The sequence below is a fragment of the Theobroma cacao genome, chromosome 2, assembly GCF_000208745.1.
Source record: "Theobroma cacao cultivar B97-61/B2 chromosome 2, Criollo_cocoa_genome_V2, whole genome shotgun sequence".
NCBI classification, from domain to species: Eukaryota; Viridiplantae; Streptophyta; class Magnoliopsida; order Malvales; family Malvaceae; genus Theobroma; species Theobroma cacao.
In genome coordinates this window covers 40,849,221-40,867,101 of record NC_030851.1, presented here as the reverse complement: position 1 = coordinate 40,867,101, position 17,881 = coordinate 40,849,221, and the positions used below count along the sequence as shown (strand labels likewise).

The following is a 17,881-nucleotide window of genomic DNA, read 5'->3' as shown; positions in this document are numbered from 1 at the left end:
CCATCCTAGTGGAACTCCTAACCTCAATGTTTATCTAGATTCTAATTGGTTGTAATAAAAGCCAACAGCAAATAATACAGCAGATTTTGGTGAAGCAGCAGCTGCAGCAGCAGTATCAGATAAGATTATCATTCATTCTAAGTATATATATATATAAACAAAACAGATAAATGTTTTAACAGAGAGAGAGAGAGAGAGAGGAGGCCATGCTGGTGGTCAGCAGCAAAGCTCAGGGGGGATGAACTTAACTAATACAAGGTCCACAGTCATGTGAACCCCATCAACTTGCTGAGTTGGGTCCCACCTCACATACACAGCCCACAACACTCACATACTATTTGACTCTTTCCTTTGCTTTCTCTCCCAAGAAAATTTAACCATAGCCTACTAGTACAACTATTATTTCCCCCCTTTTTTTTTCTGGCCAAATATCTGTTTTTCTTCTTTCTGTCCCCATTCTCTCTCTCTCTCTCTCTCTCTCTCTCTCTCTGCTGTGAATCTTCCTAGTTCCTTACCATCCCTTCCCCTCACCTTGGGTTGACCCACCACAGCCCACATCCCCATCTCTCAATACTCTCTTACCATAAAAACCCAAGGGAAAAAATATATATATTCTTTTTTATTTGTCAAATTTATTTAATAAATGTACTTATTGTTCAATTATTAATTGAGTTTAGAGCAATTGCCTATCCCCCTATATATATTCAACACATCACCACACAACCCTTCAAACAAACCCAACTCACACTTCTCTTTTCTTGCACCATTTTTAGTGTAAAAAAAAAAAAGGCACAACAACAACAAACAAAACAAGCCTTGTTCTACTACTGCATCCTCTCTCCGTCTCTCTCTTTTTTCCTGGTTGTACAACCCAAAAGCAAGAAAGAAGAAGAAAAACATGGATGGAAGCTGCATAGATGAAAGCACAACTAGTGGTGATTCCATTTCCATTTCTCCATCAAATCTTTCACCTTTGCCTCCCGCTACCAAATCTCCTGACTCTCTCTGCCGAGTTGGGAGTGGAGCCAGCGTGATTGTGGATTCTGAAGCTGGGGTCGAAGCTGAATCGAGAAAGCTCCCTTCTTCCAAGTACAAAGGCGTTGTTCCTCAACCCAACGGCCGATGGGGTGCTCAGATATACGAGAAACACCAGCGTGTCTGGCTTGGAACCTTCAATGAAGAAGACGAGGCTGCCAAAGCCTATGACATAGCTGCACAAAAGTTCCGGGGTCGTGATGCCGTGACTAACTTCAAACACCTCCGAGAAACCGAAGAGGACGACATCGAAATGGCCTTCCTCAATTCACATTCCAAGTCTGAAATCGTTGACATGTTGCGTAAGCATACTTACAATGATGAGCTTGAGCAGAGTCGGAGAAGCTATGGCTTCGACGGGAATGGGAAACGTGTGGTCAGACACGACGGTGGATTCGGTTCCTTTGGTCTCGAGCTGAAAGCGCGTGAACAGCTGTTCGAAAAAGCTGTGACCCCAAGCGATGTGGGCAAGTTGAACCGACTTGTTATACCTAAGCAGCATGCGGAGAAGTACTTCCCTTTGCAAAGCGGAAGTGCTTCTTCCAAAGGAGTTCTGTTGAATTTCGAAGACGTGACTGGCAAAGTCTGGAGGTTCAGGTATTCATATTGGAACAGTAGCCAAAGTTATGTCTTAACAAAAGGATGGAGCCGGTTCGTTAAGGAGAAGAACCTTAAAGCCGGTGACATTGTTAGCTTCCAGAGATCAACAGGGCTGGAGAAGCAGCTTTACATTGACTGGAAGACAAGAACAGGGTTGGGTTCGGGGTTGGAGAACCCGGTTGGGCCGGTTCAAATGGTCAGGCTCTTCGGGGTCAACATATTTAAAATACCTGGAAGTGAAAATGTTGGTATCGTTGGATGTATTGGGAAAAGGACTAGAGAAATGGAGCTGTTGGAATTGGAGTGTAGCAAGAAACAAAGGGTAATCGATGCTTTGTAACATTTCCTAGTTTTCCTTTCTTTTGTAACTTTTTTGGGAATTTTGTGAATGTTAAGAGGGCGTAGGAAGGGAAAAGCAAAGGGAAAGGGGACGTGGGGAGGTGTAGTTGCAAGTTGTAAAAGTTGAATTGTATATTACAAGACAAAAAGCTGAAGAAAGCTGAAATTAGGTGTAATACATTTCTTCCGAGAAAAAGAAGGGGAAAACAAAACAAAACAAAAAAAATTTGAATATGGATAACTGTCTATTTGTTCTGTTCACCCTTTTTGTACTGTTTTAATATTGATCTCATGTTAGCTCCTAGTCGCTTCTTGTGGATTTGTTGCTTTCCAGAAAATATCTCTATCTTGATTTGTTCAACAAACTCTCCCTTCATGTCTCAGAGAAAGTAATTAGGTATGCAAAAGAAGAACCTTTGTCCTCAAAAATGTTGGCTTAAGCTAACTGGTTACTGTGTGTCATGATTTGTCCCATAATAAAGATCTGGTTTGGCCCTTCATGACATGTTCATATCACTTTCTGCCTGCCTTAAAACCATTTGTAGGCCTCTATGGAAAATGGATGAAGATTAGGGTAAATATCTTTAAACTCCTATATTAATAAATAACCAATAAAAGAGTCTCAATATGCTGCAGTCAGATTTAGATGATGATCAAAGGCTGGTGGCAAGTAGAAATGATGTAGGGAATCTTTGGAGATGCATAACGCAAATCAACAATTAGGTCTTGGTCCATAAAGTTTGTAAAGGGCTGAAGTGGCAGAGACTTGATATCTTTTTTTTTTTTTTTTTTTGTGGTAGTGCTGAGCAGAGATTTAACCAGATTAGTTTAAGTCTAGTTACATAGTTTAAGTAAAAATGCTTTTCTTGCCATCAGCAAGCAACTTGAAAATGGAAAAACTATATATTCTGTAATCTTTTTCCACCCAGAAAGAGAGTTCAAAAACCATGGAAACCCATGAATGCAGCAATGGTACTTGGCTCTGATCTGATGCAAAATGCAGCACCTAATTAATCCTGAATCACTAGGTTAGTCAATGCAAAATTTTCATCTCCATTTTTCGTCATGAATTTCGTCAATTGAGATTATGTTAGATAAAGAATAGTAAGACATTACAGTACAACGTAAAACATATTTTATCGTAATACATATATATTTTTTTACTAATGATTGTTCTTTTAATAAATTTGACATATAAAGTAGTCCAAGTATTCATTCCAATAGTTTTAACTTCTTGTATCTAAATAATTGAGAAGATCTGATGAATATCAGGTTTTATATGATGATATAATACACTAAAACAAATTCGATCTTGGAATCTTTTGACTGAAAAGGCCTTCCCCATAGACACTTAATTGTTTTCCATTACCAATTTTTCAAATACAAGCAAATTCCTAATGGAAAAATGGTTTCATTCACAGTAGAATACTGCAAACATGACATATTATATAATCAACAAGCAATGGGTTTGTGCCCTATTGCAGAATTGAAATGCTTTTGACATTGTTTTTCAAGTGAAATTTTTTTCTGTCAAACCCATGGTTTCATGTCAACATAATTGCAGTCAAATCAAATGAAATTCATAATAATCCAATTCTTAATCACTGCACAAATCCACATGAGATCATTGACATTTTTTTATTACCCTCTAGTCTCTCCCTTAATAATTACTCAACAAGTTCTAGACTTCTAGGTGGAAACATTTATGAATTTTAAAGCATACAAAGATTTGATTCCGATTGGACCTTGTCTACAAGACTTGAAGTAGATATAGAAAGATCTATTCACGATTTCGTCCGTATGAGTTTAAGAATTTTCCATGAATGTTCCTCCTAACTTCCAAATAATTTCTGCACATGATTCATGGCTCAAGGCTCTTCCTTTGAAGTTCATCAACCTCAAGTGTTTTGACTCTATTTTGTTTTTTCATAAACCTCTAGAGTATGAGAAAAAACTTGTTACGATCTGTTGACTTTGAAACAAAATATAGTTTAAAGAATCAACGGTTAACAAATCAATTAATTTTATAAATGTTCAGAATTTGAATTTTAATTTGATTTATGAGATAAGAAAGAATTAATTTCGATTCTATAACAACATAATATCATGCACGAAAGAAATGATAAATAAATTCATTGCATTTTACCTAATTGAACAATGAACTTGGAAGAAATCACATGTGTTAAACCTAACAGATTGTCGGCTCAATTCCTCCATGATCTATTTTGATGCAATGTACCTAACAGTGGCTTCTGTCCTCCACAGCTCTGCCTGCTGTTTTATTATTTTTAAGACATGAACAAGTACTAAAAGTGGGAATTGTTTCATCATTCATGGAACTTGTTAAAGGCTAACTGTGGGCATGCTTTGATTCTCCTTGCAAGTTAAACGAGGCTTTCATGACATAGAATCGTTGCAAGCTAAAGATTAATTGAATAATCTTTCGAGAAAGGAACACAACCCACTGGAAATATAGAACCCAATTCCAATGTACTAGAATGTCTTGTTAGAGGCCCATAGGCCCAATTGAGAGGCTACATAAACATGTTCTGATCATCAAGTCTCATATTCTCACATCAAACAGGAAACAGAAAGAACAGGAGAAGCCCAATTGAGAGGGAACCTTATTAAATAGAATCGAACTCCCCTATGCTCCATAACTATGGAGATCAAAGATCTTTAATTAGAATTACAATAATGGGATAAAACAAGCAATATTTTCAGGTTTCAACAAATGATCATTACAAGAGTCAAGAGAATGGCTCATGTACGAAAAAAATATGATTGTATATAATGTAAGGGAGCTATGGTATGGGATATTTTCATGTTTAAACTGTTAATTTGTATTCTATTCTAGTATATTTAATTATGAAATTAATAAATTAATTAGTTAATAAAATAAAGAGTCAAATACCATGATATTTTAAATTTTAGTTATAATTTCACACGGATTTATTAGTATTCTAAATAAAAAATACGTTTCAAAACAATATTTCGTTGGGCATATAAATCTTATAATTAATCAATTATCAATATTCTCATTAGTGTGATAACATGGTAATATTTTTAGGACAAATTTTCTCTTTATTATTTCAAAAAATTATCACTATATAAAATATAATTTCTTCATTTCTATCTTTTTTTTCTCTCTTTACCCAAGCATTCTCTCTGCTTTTCTCATTAAATTATCTCCTTCGTGGACAGCGGCAGTGGACTATAATGATGGCAGATGGCATGACAAGCGCCACTTAGACGTTCCCTGATCAAATTCGATCGCAAAAATGCCGAATCGAACGTTCCTCGACTAGATTTGACTGCAATAAGACTGGATCTGGTGCTCTCGTGGCTAAATCTGGTTGAGGAGGGCCGACGAGCACAAGATTGCGTTGGAAGGGTGCAATCTGGCATTTGGCTGCCGTAAAGGAGTATCACCGGCCGACCTGAGAGAAAGAAAAAGAAGGAAAAAAGAAAAAAAATATTTTAAACATTTCACGTTTACCTGTTAATGTCGTTTAATTTTTAAAACAAACTGCTCATTTTAAAAATTAAAATTATGATCAAAACTTAAAATGTCATGATATTTTACCTTAAAATAAATTGTACTTGCAATAAACTAAGGCATAGCTCATTTCAGTTGTGGTAAAGTACAAACTTGTAGCCGGGGTAGTTTTATTGAAGAAATAGAGGATCCCGATCTTCAATTATTGTAGGATATATATAATTTGAACATTGACTGCAATAAAACATGTCACTCGAACCATGTCAAAGCAAGCAGGGACAGGGACGACATGACACACCTACAAGACATACATTAATTTCAAAATTTTGTACTGGCTTCAAGGACCAAGGTCATCAGTCTTCCATTGCTTGGCCACAGAAGAGAGTGAATCATAGGAAGACCCGCTGATATCCGGTGCTTTGGGAGCACTTTCTTTCAGTTCCTTAACCCTCTTCCGAATAGTCTTCCCTTCTTCACCGTCCATCACCATCCTCACCATTCTATCTACCTCTTGTCGTCCAACAATGGTCCGTCCTGGCTCCACTTTTGGCTTAACAGCTACTCCAACATCCTCCACCAGCATTGCGGCGTTCATTCTTTGCTCAGCATAAAGAGGCCATGCGATCATTGGCACACCGTGAGCTATGCTTTCCAGGGAAGAGTTCCATCCGCAGTGAGATAGGAATCCGCCTGTTGATGGATGGCCAAGTATGGCAACTTGTGAAGCCCATGATGGCACCACTAATCCCACACCTTGAGTCCTGCTCAAGAACCCTTCGGGCAAATAAGCTTTGGGGTCATTCTCTTCACTTCCTACGTCGAAAAATGAGCCTGCACCGGTCGCATCCGTCGGCTTCCTTACCGCCCATATGAATCTTTGTTGGCTCAGCTCTAGACCCCAAGCCAACTCAGTCTGCTGCTCCAGTGATAAAGTCCCACCGCTGCCGAGTGTCACGAAGAGAACTGAATCAGGTGGTTGCTTGTCCAGCCACTCCAGACACTCAACATCTGATGTGCTTAGTGTTTCTTCTTGCTTGATCAAGGGTCCAACCGGATGGACAGGAGGTGTTGGTATCTGCCTGAAGAAGGGGTTCTCTTTTATGGCTTTCAGTGACACAGGTTCAAGATCCTCCCAGGAATTGAGAAACACCCCAGAGGCTAAAGGCAACCGACTAATATGAAAGAAGAACCATTTGTACTCGTCAATTTTCCTGTTGCGAACCTGGTCTAGCAGGTCTTCAGTCCGAACAGGAATACAACCTGGGACCTGAATCGGTTCCGGAAGATCAATGAATTCACACTCAACATCACTGTCAAGCTTCGGCAGGAATAGTGCGAAGGCGGAGAAGGCAGCAGATGTAGTAGAAAACAAGTAGGCAGGAATTGAAAGTTCATTGCAAACATCAAAAGCTTGTGTAGTGAACAAGTCCGTAACGAGAGCTCTTGGTTTTCCCAAAGCAACGAGGACCGACTTCAGGGACCGAAGGCTCTCCTCTGTAATGAGACAGAGCCGGGTTAGGACAAGCACGTTATCTATGTCGCTGCTGATCACCTTGTCAACATCAACAGGGGGAAGTTTGACGATGTGGAGGTCGGGAGAGCAAAGGAGTTGCTCCTGTGCAGCTAAGGGTGCATTGGTGGTAATGACGAGTAAGCTGACACGCATGCCATGTTCAACCACTAGGCGCTTAGCTAGCTCAAGGAGGGGAATCAGATGGCCCATGCCGACGCTTGGCAGGACTGCAACATGGGGCTTTATATGAGTTTTATTGGCTGCAACCATAGCTGCAACAAACGGCTGCTACTATCAGTACTTGGAGATTGTAGCTGCTGATGAGAATTGGGATCTAGAGAGTAGAATGCTAATGCACTAAAACATCTCTAGATGATCCCAATATATTTTGTGTGAGTGTGTGCCTTTGCTGGCGAACAGGCTGACGCCACTATAAATAAGGCAAATGAAGTAATTTTCTTTTAACCATTCTTCTTTGGTCTTTCATCAATGAGGAGTGGGCCTACGTCTGGTACTCTTGAGACAATGTTGTGGCCATTATAATATTTTATTAATTTCGAGAGGTTGCCATTTCTACAATTGTTTTGTGATGTCAATTTGCGAATCAGGTTCACCGTCTTTCTCAACCCCATTAAAAAGATACATAAAAGATCACTGAAAAAGAAGTTTCCTTCTTCTCTTTTCAATCCCTACCCTGGACTGTGTTTACACTTCCGTTTTGAACAAGTTTTAGTGTATAACTTGTGAAGGCCCGAGCATACCAACTATTAAACAAACTTATTAGAATTGTTTTTTTGTTTTTGAAATTTCAATTGTGTTGATAAAACGGGAACAGAAGTTCACCTCTTTACAAAAGATTTTGTCAAGTATGCCCCATACAAAATAAAGAGGTATGCCCTCACAAAATCCTTTTCACCAACCAAGAATCAAAAAGAGACTAGCGAAAAGACCCTGTACACTTGCCATACTTGACCGAAAGAGAAGACAACCAACCTAACCCAACCATCTCCACGGAGTCCTAAGGCTAAGAGAAATTAAAAGCCGTTCCCTGTAAGACCAAAGCTCCTACTAGTCAATAATTACCTGCAGTCAAAATATGCCGCTAAAGAGATAAAATGAAATCACCCCTACAAATAGATCCTCTGATGTTACTCCTGCGGAAAGAAGAGGGACCGTGAACCAACTCTCCTCAGGCGGTACTGTTATAATTCGAAGCCTTCCCCCAAAAGGTGAGCAGATTTTCAACCCTTCTTATCCCTGTTTTCGCCAAATTATCAGCTTGTTGATTAGCTTCTCTAAAGACGTGTTGGACCTTCCATTGAAACGCTTTTCTTTTTAACGTCTCGACGTGAAGGATCTACTTTCTTATCCTCCATGGGGCTTTTTCCGGGGCATTAATCCACAGCACAGCATTCGTGGGCTTTTTAACTTATTAGAATTGTGGACATGCAATTGAAAGCTTACAAGATTTCTAAAATGTTTTCTTATTTTTATATTAATTTATCTAATGTCATTTGATCATCACAAATCTATAACATATTTAAAAAAAAAGTCTTAAAGGGATTCTTTCATTAAACCACCCATCGACTTTAGAAATTGTTTATAAAAGTTGAACAGCATTTTCAAAAAACATTTGAAATTGATATCGTGAGTTGTAAAAATATAAACTCTGTGAGAATTGTATGTATAACTGTCTTATATTTGACCCATATATAACTCATGGATAATACTCTAAACTTTGTTCTTATACCGTGTGCTTAGGGACCAAATCCTTCTCATCTAAAGAATAAGCATTGTATTCTTCTCTTTTTAATTAGTAAATGGGGTTACCTTTAAGTCGTAACCCTCCAGTTCCCTGTACAACGAAGCTCCATCAAGAGATAGATTCACCCTTCTTCTCCTTCTTCTTATTCTAACTTTACCCTATGGATGAAGCTCCATGATAGATTGTATGTATATCACCTTATACTTAATTAGTCATGATCCTAATGAATGATTCATTTTCAGAGAAATAAAAAAAATAATAATAGTACTGAAAGACAATGAATTGACTTGTCAGGGTCCGAAATCAATCCGGACCGGTTGAAATAAATGTACTTATTCGACAATACATTATCATATTGAAATAAATATATGGTTGCGGTGTTATATATAATGAATATATCACAATTATCAGTGTGTACTAAAAAAATATGTCGGATATTTGCAACAGAGAGGAGTATAAGTCCATTACAATTGGACTTTAATAAGTAATAGATCATAGATCGGCTTTTTGGGTATAGGTGGTTTTGAAATTAATTAAATTTAATATTTAATTATTTATAAATAGTACTTGACATGTGAAAAATATATATATTTTTTTAATTTTTTTTCAACAAATAATAACTATTGGAAGCAAAAAAAATAGATTTTGTTTGATATAAGACACAATTGTGTCTGTTGGTTTAACTGTTAAAAACAGAAAAAAATCGTTTTTGTTTGAAACAAATACAGTTGTGTTTGTTGGAAAACTACTTCGGTAATAAAACCCTCCTTTGAAACAGAAAAGACTCAAAAATAACAAAGACAAAACACTCACTTTTTTCTTTTCAAGATTCTTCAAATTTTCTTTTGTATTATTTTACTCTAGAAAATTATACAAAAGATTAGATAATTTTACTATTCATTAGTGAATGCTTAGTGAATTGACTTCGTCAGTGCAAAATGCAGTCAATAATTGAGTTTCATTGTATTCTCGAAAATTATTGTCGGTAACCTTTTTGTACGTTATTAGTGGGGGCGAACTATAACTCTTTTGCACACTATCAATAGGGGCGAATAAAACCTCAAGGACAGTGACACTGTTACATGCCTTGCAGCCATTTCAATATTCTTCAGTTCGGTGTTTTAACAAACCCTACCTTTGATCTCACCTTGTTCATCCTATTAATCTTGATGAGTGTTTTAACATTAACAATTAAGGTTCCAAATCATAATTGATTGATCTCTAACATTTTTTTTAACTAGATTTGTTTGTCGATTTTCTCCTTTTTGGTACATCCAAGTTGATAGTTCACATTCGTAAACTTGGCTGGGGATTTATAAATAAAAATTTCAATTACAATAAAATAATTTTCATATTTCATATGTATTGTATTATTACATCCATGTTAAACATTAATAAACAAACAAGTTAATTAAACAAATCGACACAAAAAACCTTTATATATATATATATATATATATATATATATATATGTATATGATGTTATTTATTGTAAAATTAATGGACGTCATATCTTTCCAAAATTGCATGGCCCATGAGCACGTAATCAAATGAAAATTGCTAACGTCAGGAAAGTTCGGTGACATAATTCGTGGACCATTCATCAAACCTACTCCTAATTTTCTATTTTCTATTTTTTTTCTTTTCTTTCTTTTTTGCCTTTATTTTCCTTTATTTTTTTTATTTTTAGCCGCTGTTATTTACATATTTGATATCTTTATTTATCAATGTAAATTTTTCATCTAATTAAACATATATCGGTAAAATATTAAGTCTAAATTATAAATTAAGATTACTGATTTACTTATATTAATATAAAAATTAATTAATTTTATATGATTTCATATTTTTTTATATTTGCAGGAATTAATTTCTTTGCTAAATGTTGACGACGACGTATTGGATGTGCTTGTCTGTTGGCCCAGCCCCTAAAAAAGCCCAAAAAAGTTTGGAAAATATTTGCTGCATTTTTATTTATCTATTTATTTATTTATTTTTAATTTTAGAAAGAAAAATAGAAATAGTAAAACCCGTATAGAACCCCTGGCGGCTTGCGAGTGGCCGTGGAGGAGCATTATCTTGAAAGCCTTTTAAACTCTGGGGGAAATGGGTTTCTCTGTTTCAGTCTCCCATGGCCTCTCTTCACAACTCTCATCTTCCTTACACGGCCAACACGTGTCATCATCATCGTCAAAATCAACTTTATTCATGGCGTTCCCGCTCACTTCCTCTGCTTCTACTCTCTCTGGTTTGCCACTCCTCAATTTCTGTTAATTTCAATTTCGTACAACTGAAATGATGGGTTGGTCTATCCTTATTTCTGCAACATGTTAATGTTTTAACCATTCAGGGAAAGAGCGTCGTTTTGAACATAAGCTGGTTGTTTATTCCAAGAAGGTGTCGGGTTTAGATGAAGCAATGAGAATAAGGAGGTTTGGTACTGATGCGTTAAAAAGCTTTCACCTTTTTATTCGAAGTTTTCATTTTGTGGTAGATTTTGATGCTGTGAACTACAGTGAAATTGGTTATGCTGGATATGAATTTGATGTGGAGTTGTTGAAAGGTAGATATACGTTATAAGAAATCATGCATTCGCTATAACATAATGTATGGTGAAAAGGTTTGGTTGATCATCACATGAGGAGGAGATCTGACAATCTTATGTTATCATTTCAATTAAAATCTAAAAAGGGACTGTTGGATGGCTTCATTTCAATCTGATGCTCTGCTGCCTCCAAGCAGAGAAAATTGTGGGTAGAGGGTTATTTGAGGACTTGTTGAATATTTTTGGCTGCTTGGTTACTTTGAAAGGAGAAAGGAAACTGTGGTCATTACATCTTGCTGGCACTTCCAATACAAAGCTATGTGCATGGAGTATGCAGCGTTTTAGTTTTTGAAATTCTCAAATATTGTGGTTTTGTAAACGTATACATAAAAATTTAGGGACTTTAGATATCCATCCTATATGTCGCCATGGTTTATTAAAGTTGCCCAAGTTGATTGTCTTGGTGCTGTAAGGTTAAAGCCAGAAATTTTGGCTCCCCTTACCCCACTATTCACTTTGGTTCACTCTCTAATTAAGAACGAGGTCACAAGTGAATTAATACTGCAATAAGAGATAAGAATTCATACCATTTGCTTGTTGCATGAAACTTAAAATGCTGCAGAGTACATACTATTATCATCCTTAGTATATAAGTTTGAAGTGGATTCATTTTGCTTACTTAATTGACTATGAGATTGTTTGAACTTATGCAGAGAGCGTGAACTTCAGAGTACGACAAAGTTTAGAAGAAGGCCTCCTTTGAGGCGCGGGAAGGTGTCATCACATCTTCCTGTGCCTGGCCATATACCAAAGCCTCCTTATTTAAGTTCAAATATATTGCCTGAAATTTCTAGCGAGCATCAGATTCATGATGCTGAAGGCATTGCTCAAATGAGGGCTGCATGCGAGCTTGCTGCTCAAGTCTTAGACTATGCAGGAACATTAGTTAGGGTGAGAAGTTACAATTCTTTTGTTTTGTTCTACCCCATCAATTTCCTTTTTTAATGGCAGAAGATAAAATTTTCCTGTTTATCTGAAGTTGTTCTAGTCTGCTGGCCATGGGTTGTCACTAGAGTAAGCTTTGATCATCCTCTTTGCTGATTCTTATTTTAATTAGAGAATAATTCAGGATGAGATATTTGTTTTTTTTTTCTCTTTTTTTCCATCTTTTGTCTAATTGGAGAGATAGGATTCCTTTTCTTTTTTCTTGGTTATTTTATGTATTAGATTTTGCTTATTAATAAATATACTAATTATCATTTTGGTCGATATCTTTTAAGCACTTTATATACTTTGAAGTCATTTTAACTGCCAACCATGTATATGTGTGTGCACATGCGTGTTTGTGTGTGTATACATATGTATGTATGTATGTTACTTATATAACATTGACATTTTGTATTTTCTTCAAAAATCTTATCAGCCATCAGTGACAACAGATCAAATTGACAAAGCTGTGCACCAGATGATAATTGAGGCGGGTGCTTATCCTTCACCTCTTGGCTATGGTGGGTTTCCCAAGAGTGTATGTACTTCAGTTAATGAGTGCATGTGCCATGGAATACCTGATTCTCGGCAGCTACAGGTCTGCTGTGTGGTCATTCATGTTTGTACAATGTTGCTGATATATCTTATCACTAATGGTCATCTTTGACACTTTGGTGCAGAATGGAGACATAATAAACGTTGACGTGACTGTGTACCTAAATGTATGTCCTTAATTTAAACTCATATGGCTGATGCTCTTAGAAATCAATCTCATCATTTCTTTGTTTCAGTTCACCTGTCATTTTTATCATAGTTGCCAACTTTCCAGAATCTAGAACAAGTTTAAGTATGATGAGTTGGGATCAAATCAGGACAAGGTTCTGGATTTTTTGACCTGTTATCTGTCACATGACATCTCTAGGAATTTATTTACTTTTATTGGCCAGACATATGGTCATCAATTTCTTGACCTTTAGTTGAACTGCACTATCTGACGATGAAAAGCTGCATGGCATATCCTTTGGTTCTTAGGGTTATCATGGAGACACCTCAAAGACATTTCTCTGTGGAGATGTTAGTGGTGCACTTAAGCGCCTTGTAACAGTAAGTTTTACTATGATTTATAAGGACATCTAGAATTCTATTTCTACTATTATTTGAAGAGCTTGTAATATGTATTTGCACTTGTGTATAGAAATCTTGATTTTCTGTTTTTGGACTTTAAGAATTAGCCATCTTACTAAGGAATATGAATAGTTTTAAACGACAGCTTGTTAACAATATTATTGATGTAATTGACTACTTGTATTCATTCTTACCTTTTTTGAAGGTAACTGAGGAGTGCATGGAGAAAGGCATAGCTGTTTGCAAAGATGGTGCTAGTTTCAAGAAAATTGGAAAAAGAATAAGGTTTCGTATCTCTCCATCTTTCCTCTTTATTATTTTGGACTAGGAAGAAATAAAGATTTCTAAATATAAAATTATACGATAATCTTACCAGGAGAATTGCTGATGCACAGATGTGGTTAAACTATGAGAAATGGTCAAGAGTCATCTGTTAGTGTTACATAATGTAACAGAATTGAAGCAATAACGTTCTAATAATTAGCATTGACAAGTGATAATTTTTTGTTACTCTTTGTCCCCTGTATTTATAATTATTTGGCATGAAGAACAAGCTTACTCTGATATAGCGTAAGTCCACTTGTTGCCTAATGCTCTGGATAAAGTGACATGATGATGAACATGTCATTAACCTCATTCTCTGATTATATGTAGCATGTTGAATGGTTTCCTGAACCTTCATGTCCATTTTAACCACATATTCTTACTATCATCTCAGTGAGCATGCTGAAAAATATGGTTATGGAGTGGTGGAGCGTTTTGTTGGGCATGGTGTCGGGACTGTTTTTCATTCTGAACCAATTATATTGCATCACCGTAAGTATTTTTCAGATGTATAAGGATCTTTTATCTTTTTTGAAGTATTACCAAATTTGGCATTGTTATGGGTTAAAGAAACGCCAAAACTATTCTCAATTGCTCGGCATTGAACTGCTCTGCAATTTGGCTTATATTGAATGCATGAATATAAACTTGAGACAGTGTGAATCCTTTTTGCCATCAAGCAGCTTCTTTGGAGATATCTTCTGCTATATATTTTGCAATTGCTTCTCACGTATGCATGTACATTGCGTTGATCTTTTATTCTTTTGGTTGAGATTGACAATATATATTTTATCTGATTTTTTTTTTGTCTAAAACTTTTCTAAATGTAATTATTGATTATCTGACAGGTAACGAAAATCCTGGCGTTATGGTTGAAGGTCAAACATTTACCATTGGTGAGCATGATTTTAACTTTGCTAACATGTTAGGTCTTATATAGTCAATAGCTCTAATTCAAAGCATGTCTAGGAGATATTTAGATCAGTTGATCAAGCAATGTCTCTGAACTTTCTGGTTTATTTTGGTTACTTATGTAAGGATGGAGAAGCAGAGAATGAAACATGCATCGTTCTAAAGTTCATATAGCAGAACACAAGTGCACAGCAATTTGCAACTACTTGTTACCATGTCCCCAAGTAATTGTCTTTTAGTATGGCACCCCTGAAGCACGTATTAAGAATTTTAAATCTATTTGTGGCAGCCTCTATAACAGTACAAGATGCTTTGGAATGCACCATCTTTGTGCTTCTACTGCATCTAAGTATTATTCTATCTGCTTATCCATTATAGCTGCGAGACAGCGGTGTAAAATTTAGTTAGTAGGCAGATTGTTAAATGAAGTGAGTGTTCAGTAAGCAATTTATCAGGGTGAAGTCTAAAGTTAATTATTTTACCTGTAACATATAGATCACATGCTTCTTCATGGCTCTTTAAACATACTTTTGATGGTTTTTCTTAACATTTAGACGCTGAGTAGGAAGTTTGGCTTTTCTTCTGAAAGTATCATAGAATATCAGTGGTTGTTATTTTTTTTCTTTAACAAAGTTCTTGTATGTATATTGACCCATATCCCACATTTTCACTGCAGAACCAATTCTTACACTGGGAGGCATCGAGTGTGTCACATGGCCTGACAACTGGACAACTTTGACCGCTGATGGCAGCCCAGCTGCACAATTTGAACATACCATCCTAATTACTAGAACCGGTGCCGAAATTTTGACAAAATGTTGACACACAAATCATTTAATTGATTATATTTTCTTTCCACCATCATGTTTTTCTATATCATGCATATATAGAAAAGGTAAAAAGTGGCTGCCTTCATAGGATTCCTGTAAAGTGACAGAATGTTAAGGTTGTTGGAAAATGGAAATGATATTTTAGCCAATGGCAATTCTGATGTATAGTTTAGTGTAAAGAAAGATTGGTAGTTTGTTTTTCCAAGCAATTCATGCATGACTCATCCATAACCACTCCCTTTTTCCTTCTAGTTGAAATGTGGTTGGCGGTATTTTCTTGCTAATCACCGCTGAGTTTGTTGAGACATGAGAAACTTCTTCTAGCTTTCTCCTGAATGTCCTTGGTTGACCCGAAAATGCCGCTTGATAGTGATTGGATACATGGTAGAAAAGTCCATTTCTAATTAGTCCTTCCCACCTCAAACTCTTCACCATCTAGATCTTTGCCTTGAACCAGAGAAGAAGGGCACTACATCTAGCAGTCGGTCAAACGTAGAACATCCATGCGTAGCTGTTTTGTGCATTGTAGTTTTGGCCCATACGGCTGCTCCTATTGAAAAGTAAAAAAATAACGGCTATCCTGCAGCCAGGAACATATTGACAAAATGCCATGGCAGTGAACTATCCCGTGCTTTCCTGTTTTAACTTTTAAGCTAATCATAGAGGTACGATGAAACTAGAGCCTTTCTCCATAAACGAGTCGGTGAAGTTTGGGCCTGAATCAAATGAGATGGGAGTATGCATTTCATCCCCACAAAGCAGCACATACCGACGAGTCTGCACCGTCCATTTATCCTAAAACCCCACGTTTTCATCCATAAAATACGTAATTACTATATATAAACAAATACCCTGTTGAGGTATAATTAAAAACCCCTATTCATTTTCATTTCCTAAGCTGCCCTGGCCTTGCCCATCTCTCCTCTCCCACCCACCAACCTCGTTGGATCTCGCTTCTGTCTTCCCCCACTTTTCCTACAAAGTCAATGGCATCTACCAGCTCTCTGCAAGCAATCTCTTCTGTCAGGTTGGTTGATCGCAGCTCACTTTCCCAACCTCATAGACTTTTAGGTTCCAGCCTCTCGTATTCACAGCCTTTTCCCTCCCATGACCTCAAGATCTCATCAACCCATAGTAGTTCCTTCACCTCGAGAAGCTCCAGGCCTTTCTCTACCACAGCCTTCTTCTTCTTCAACAAGCCAAAGGACTGCACACCAGACACTTCCAAGCCCAGTAAGTACTTCAAACAAAATTCTCTACTTTTGACCATAATTTTACTGTAAGATTTGTGCTGACACCAAAGTTTTACTGTAAGATTTGTGCTGAAACCAAAATTTTAATGCTTTGTTTCAGCAAAAGTACAAGAACTATGCGTTTATGAAATCAACGAGCGAGACAGGAACAGCCCTGCAGTTCTAAAACTAAGCCAAAAACCTGTCAACTCTCTTGGTGACCTGGTTCCTTTCACCAACAAGCTCTACACCGGAGACCTGCAAAAAAGGTTAGGCATCACAGCTGGACTGTGCGTGCTAATTCAGCACGTTCCGGAGAAACAGGGTGACCGATTCGAGGCCATTTACAGCTTCTACTTTGGTGAATATGGCCATATATCTGTCCAGGGACCATATCTAACGTACGAGGATTCTTACTTGGCTGTGACCGGAGGTTCCGGGATCTTCCAGGGAGTGTACGGACAGGTCAAGTTGCAGCAGATAGTCTTTCCAATCAAGCTGTTTTATACTTTCTACTTGAAAGGGATACCTGATTTGCCAGCTGAGATTCTAGGAAAGCCGGTGGCACCATCGCCTGCCGTCGAGCCCTCTGCGGCTGCTAAAGCCACTGAGCCTCATGGAACTATCCCAAACTTTACCAACTGACCCCATCGCAATTCCTACCTTGAGTTGTTGAGCTAGTTCTTTTTTCCTATTATCTGCGGGTAGATGATCTTTTTCTTTCTATATATGGAGTAATTTCCTTTCTTCTTTTACAATTGTAAGAGATTACCTGTCTGTCTAATCTTCCAGAGCATTTTCAGTCACATGCATGCATCTATGAAATTCCAGAACCACCTCCTCTATATAACCATGGATGCCCAATTTTCTAAAGTAGTCTTAGATTGGGTGACCAATTTTTTATTAAAATCGAATTAAAGGAAGATAGAATCAAAGTCCAAGTCCCTGGAGCTATCCTGAATTGCTCTATTGCCTAGTGTTCATCACTGTGAGGTTTACTGTGATTTCCTTGCGGTGTATGATTAGATTCTAAGAATGCAAACTTATCAAATTATGACCAGCACTCTACTAGCATTTGAAACCAATTTCATTATGTCATCAATCAGCCACGAAATTACGAATGAAAACAATCGACATGAAAAGGATTATTCCACGCTCTCAGCAATAAAATGATG

General features: G+C 37.0%; 4 protein-coding genes across 4 annotated transcripts; 3 read left to right on the top strand and 1 right to left on the bottom strand.

Moving 5' to 3' along the window:
* LOC18610537 (AP2/ERF and B3 domain-containing transcription factor RAV1) lies at window positions 718-2,278 on the top strand. The gene has a single exon (XM_007046242.2). The coding sequence runs from the start codon at window positions 899-901 to the stop codon at window positions 1,973-1,975; it is 1,077 nt and encodes a 358-aa protein (XP_007046304.2). The 5' UTR covers window positions 718-898; the 3' UTR covers window positions 1,976-2,278.
* LOC18610536 (anthocyanidin 3-O-glucosyltransferase 5) lies at window positions 5,609-7,546 on the bottom strand. Its single transcript, XM_007046241.2, has one exon. It carries the CDS (start codon window positions 7,254-7,256, stop codon window positions 5,811-5,813), a length of 1,446 nt encoding a protein of 481 aa, XP_007046303.2. The 5' UTR covers window positions 7,257-7,546; the 3' UTR covers window positions 5,609-5,810.
* Window positions 10,778-15,639, top strand: LOC18610535 (methionine aminopeptidase 1B, chloroplastic). Its single transcript, XM_007046239.2, has 10 exons — window positions 10,778-10,999; window positions 11,102-11,183; window positions 12,010-12,247; window positions 12,720-12,881; window positions 12,964-13,005; window positions 13,316-13,387; window positions 13,614-13,693; window positions 14,127-14,224; window positions 14,581-14,628; window positions 15,321-15,639. Exons 1-10 carry the CDS (start codon window positions 10,858-10,860, stop codon window positions 15,464-15,466), a joined length of 1,110 nt encoding a protein of 369 aa, XP_007046301.2. The 5' UTR covers window positions 10,778-10,857; the 3' UTR covers window positions 15,467-15,639.
* LOC18610534 (allene oxide cyclase 4, chloroplastic) lies at window positions 16,217-17,539 on the top strand. The gene is made up of 2 exons (XM_007046238.2): window positions 16,217-16,707; window positions 16,828-17,539. The coding sequence occupies exons 1-2, from the start codon at window positions 16,461-16,463 to the stop codon at window positions 17,349-17,351; spliced, it is 771 nt and encodes a 256-aa protein (XP_007046300.1). The 5' UTR covers window positions 16,217-16,460; the 3' UTR covers window positions 17,352-17,539.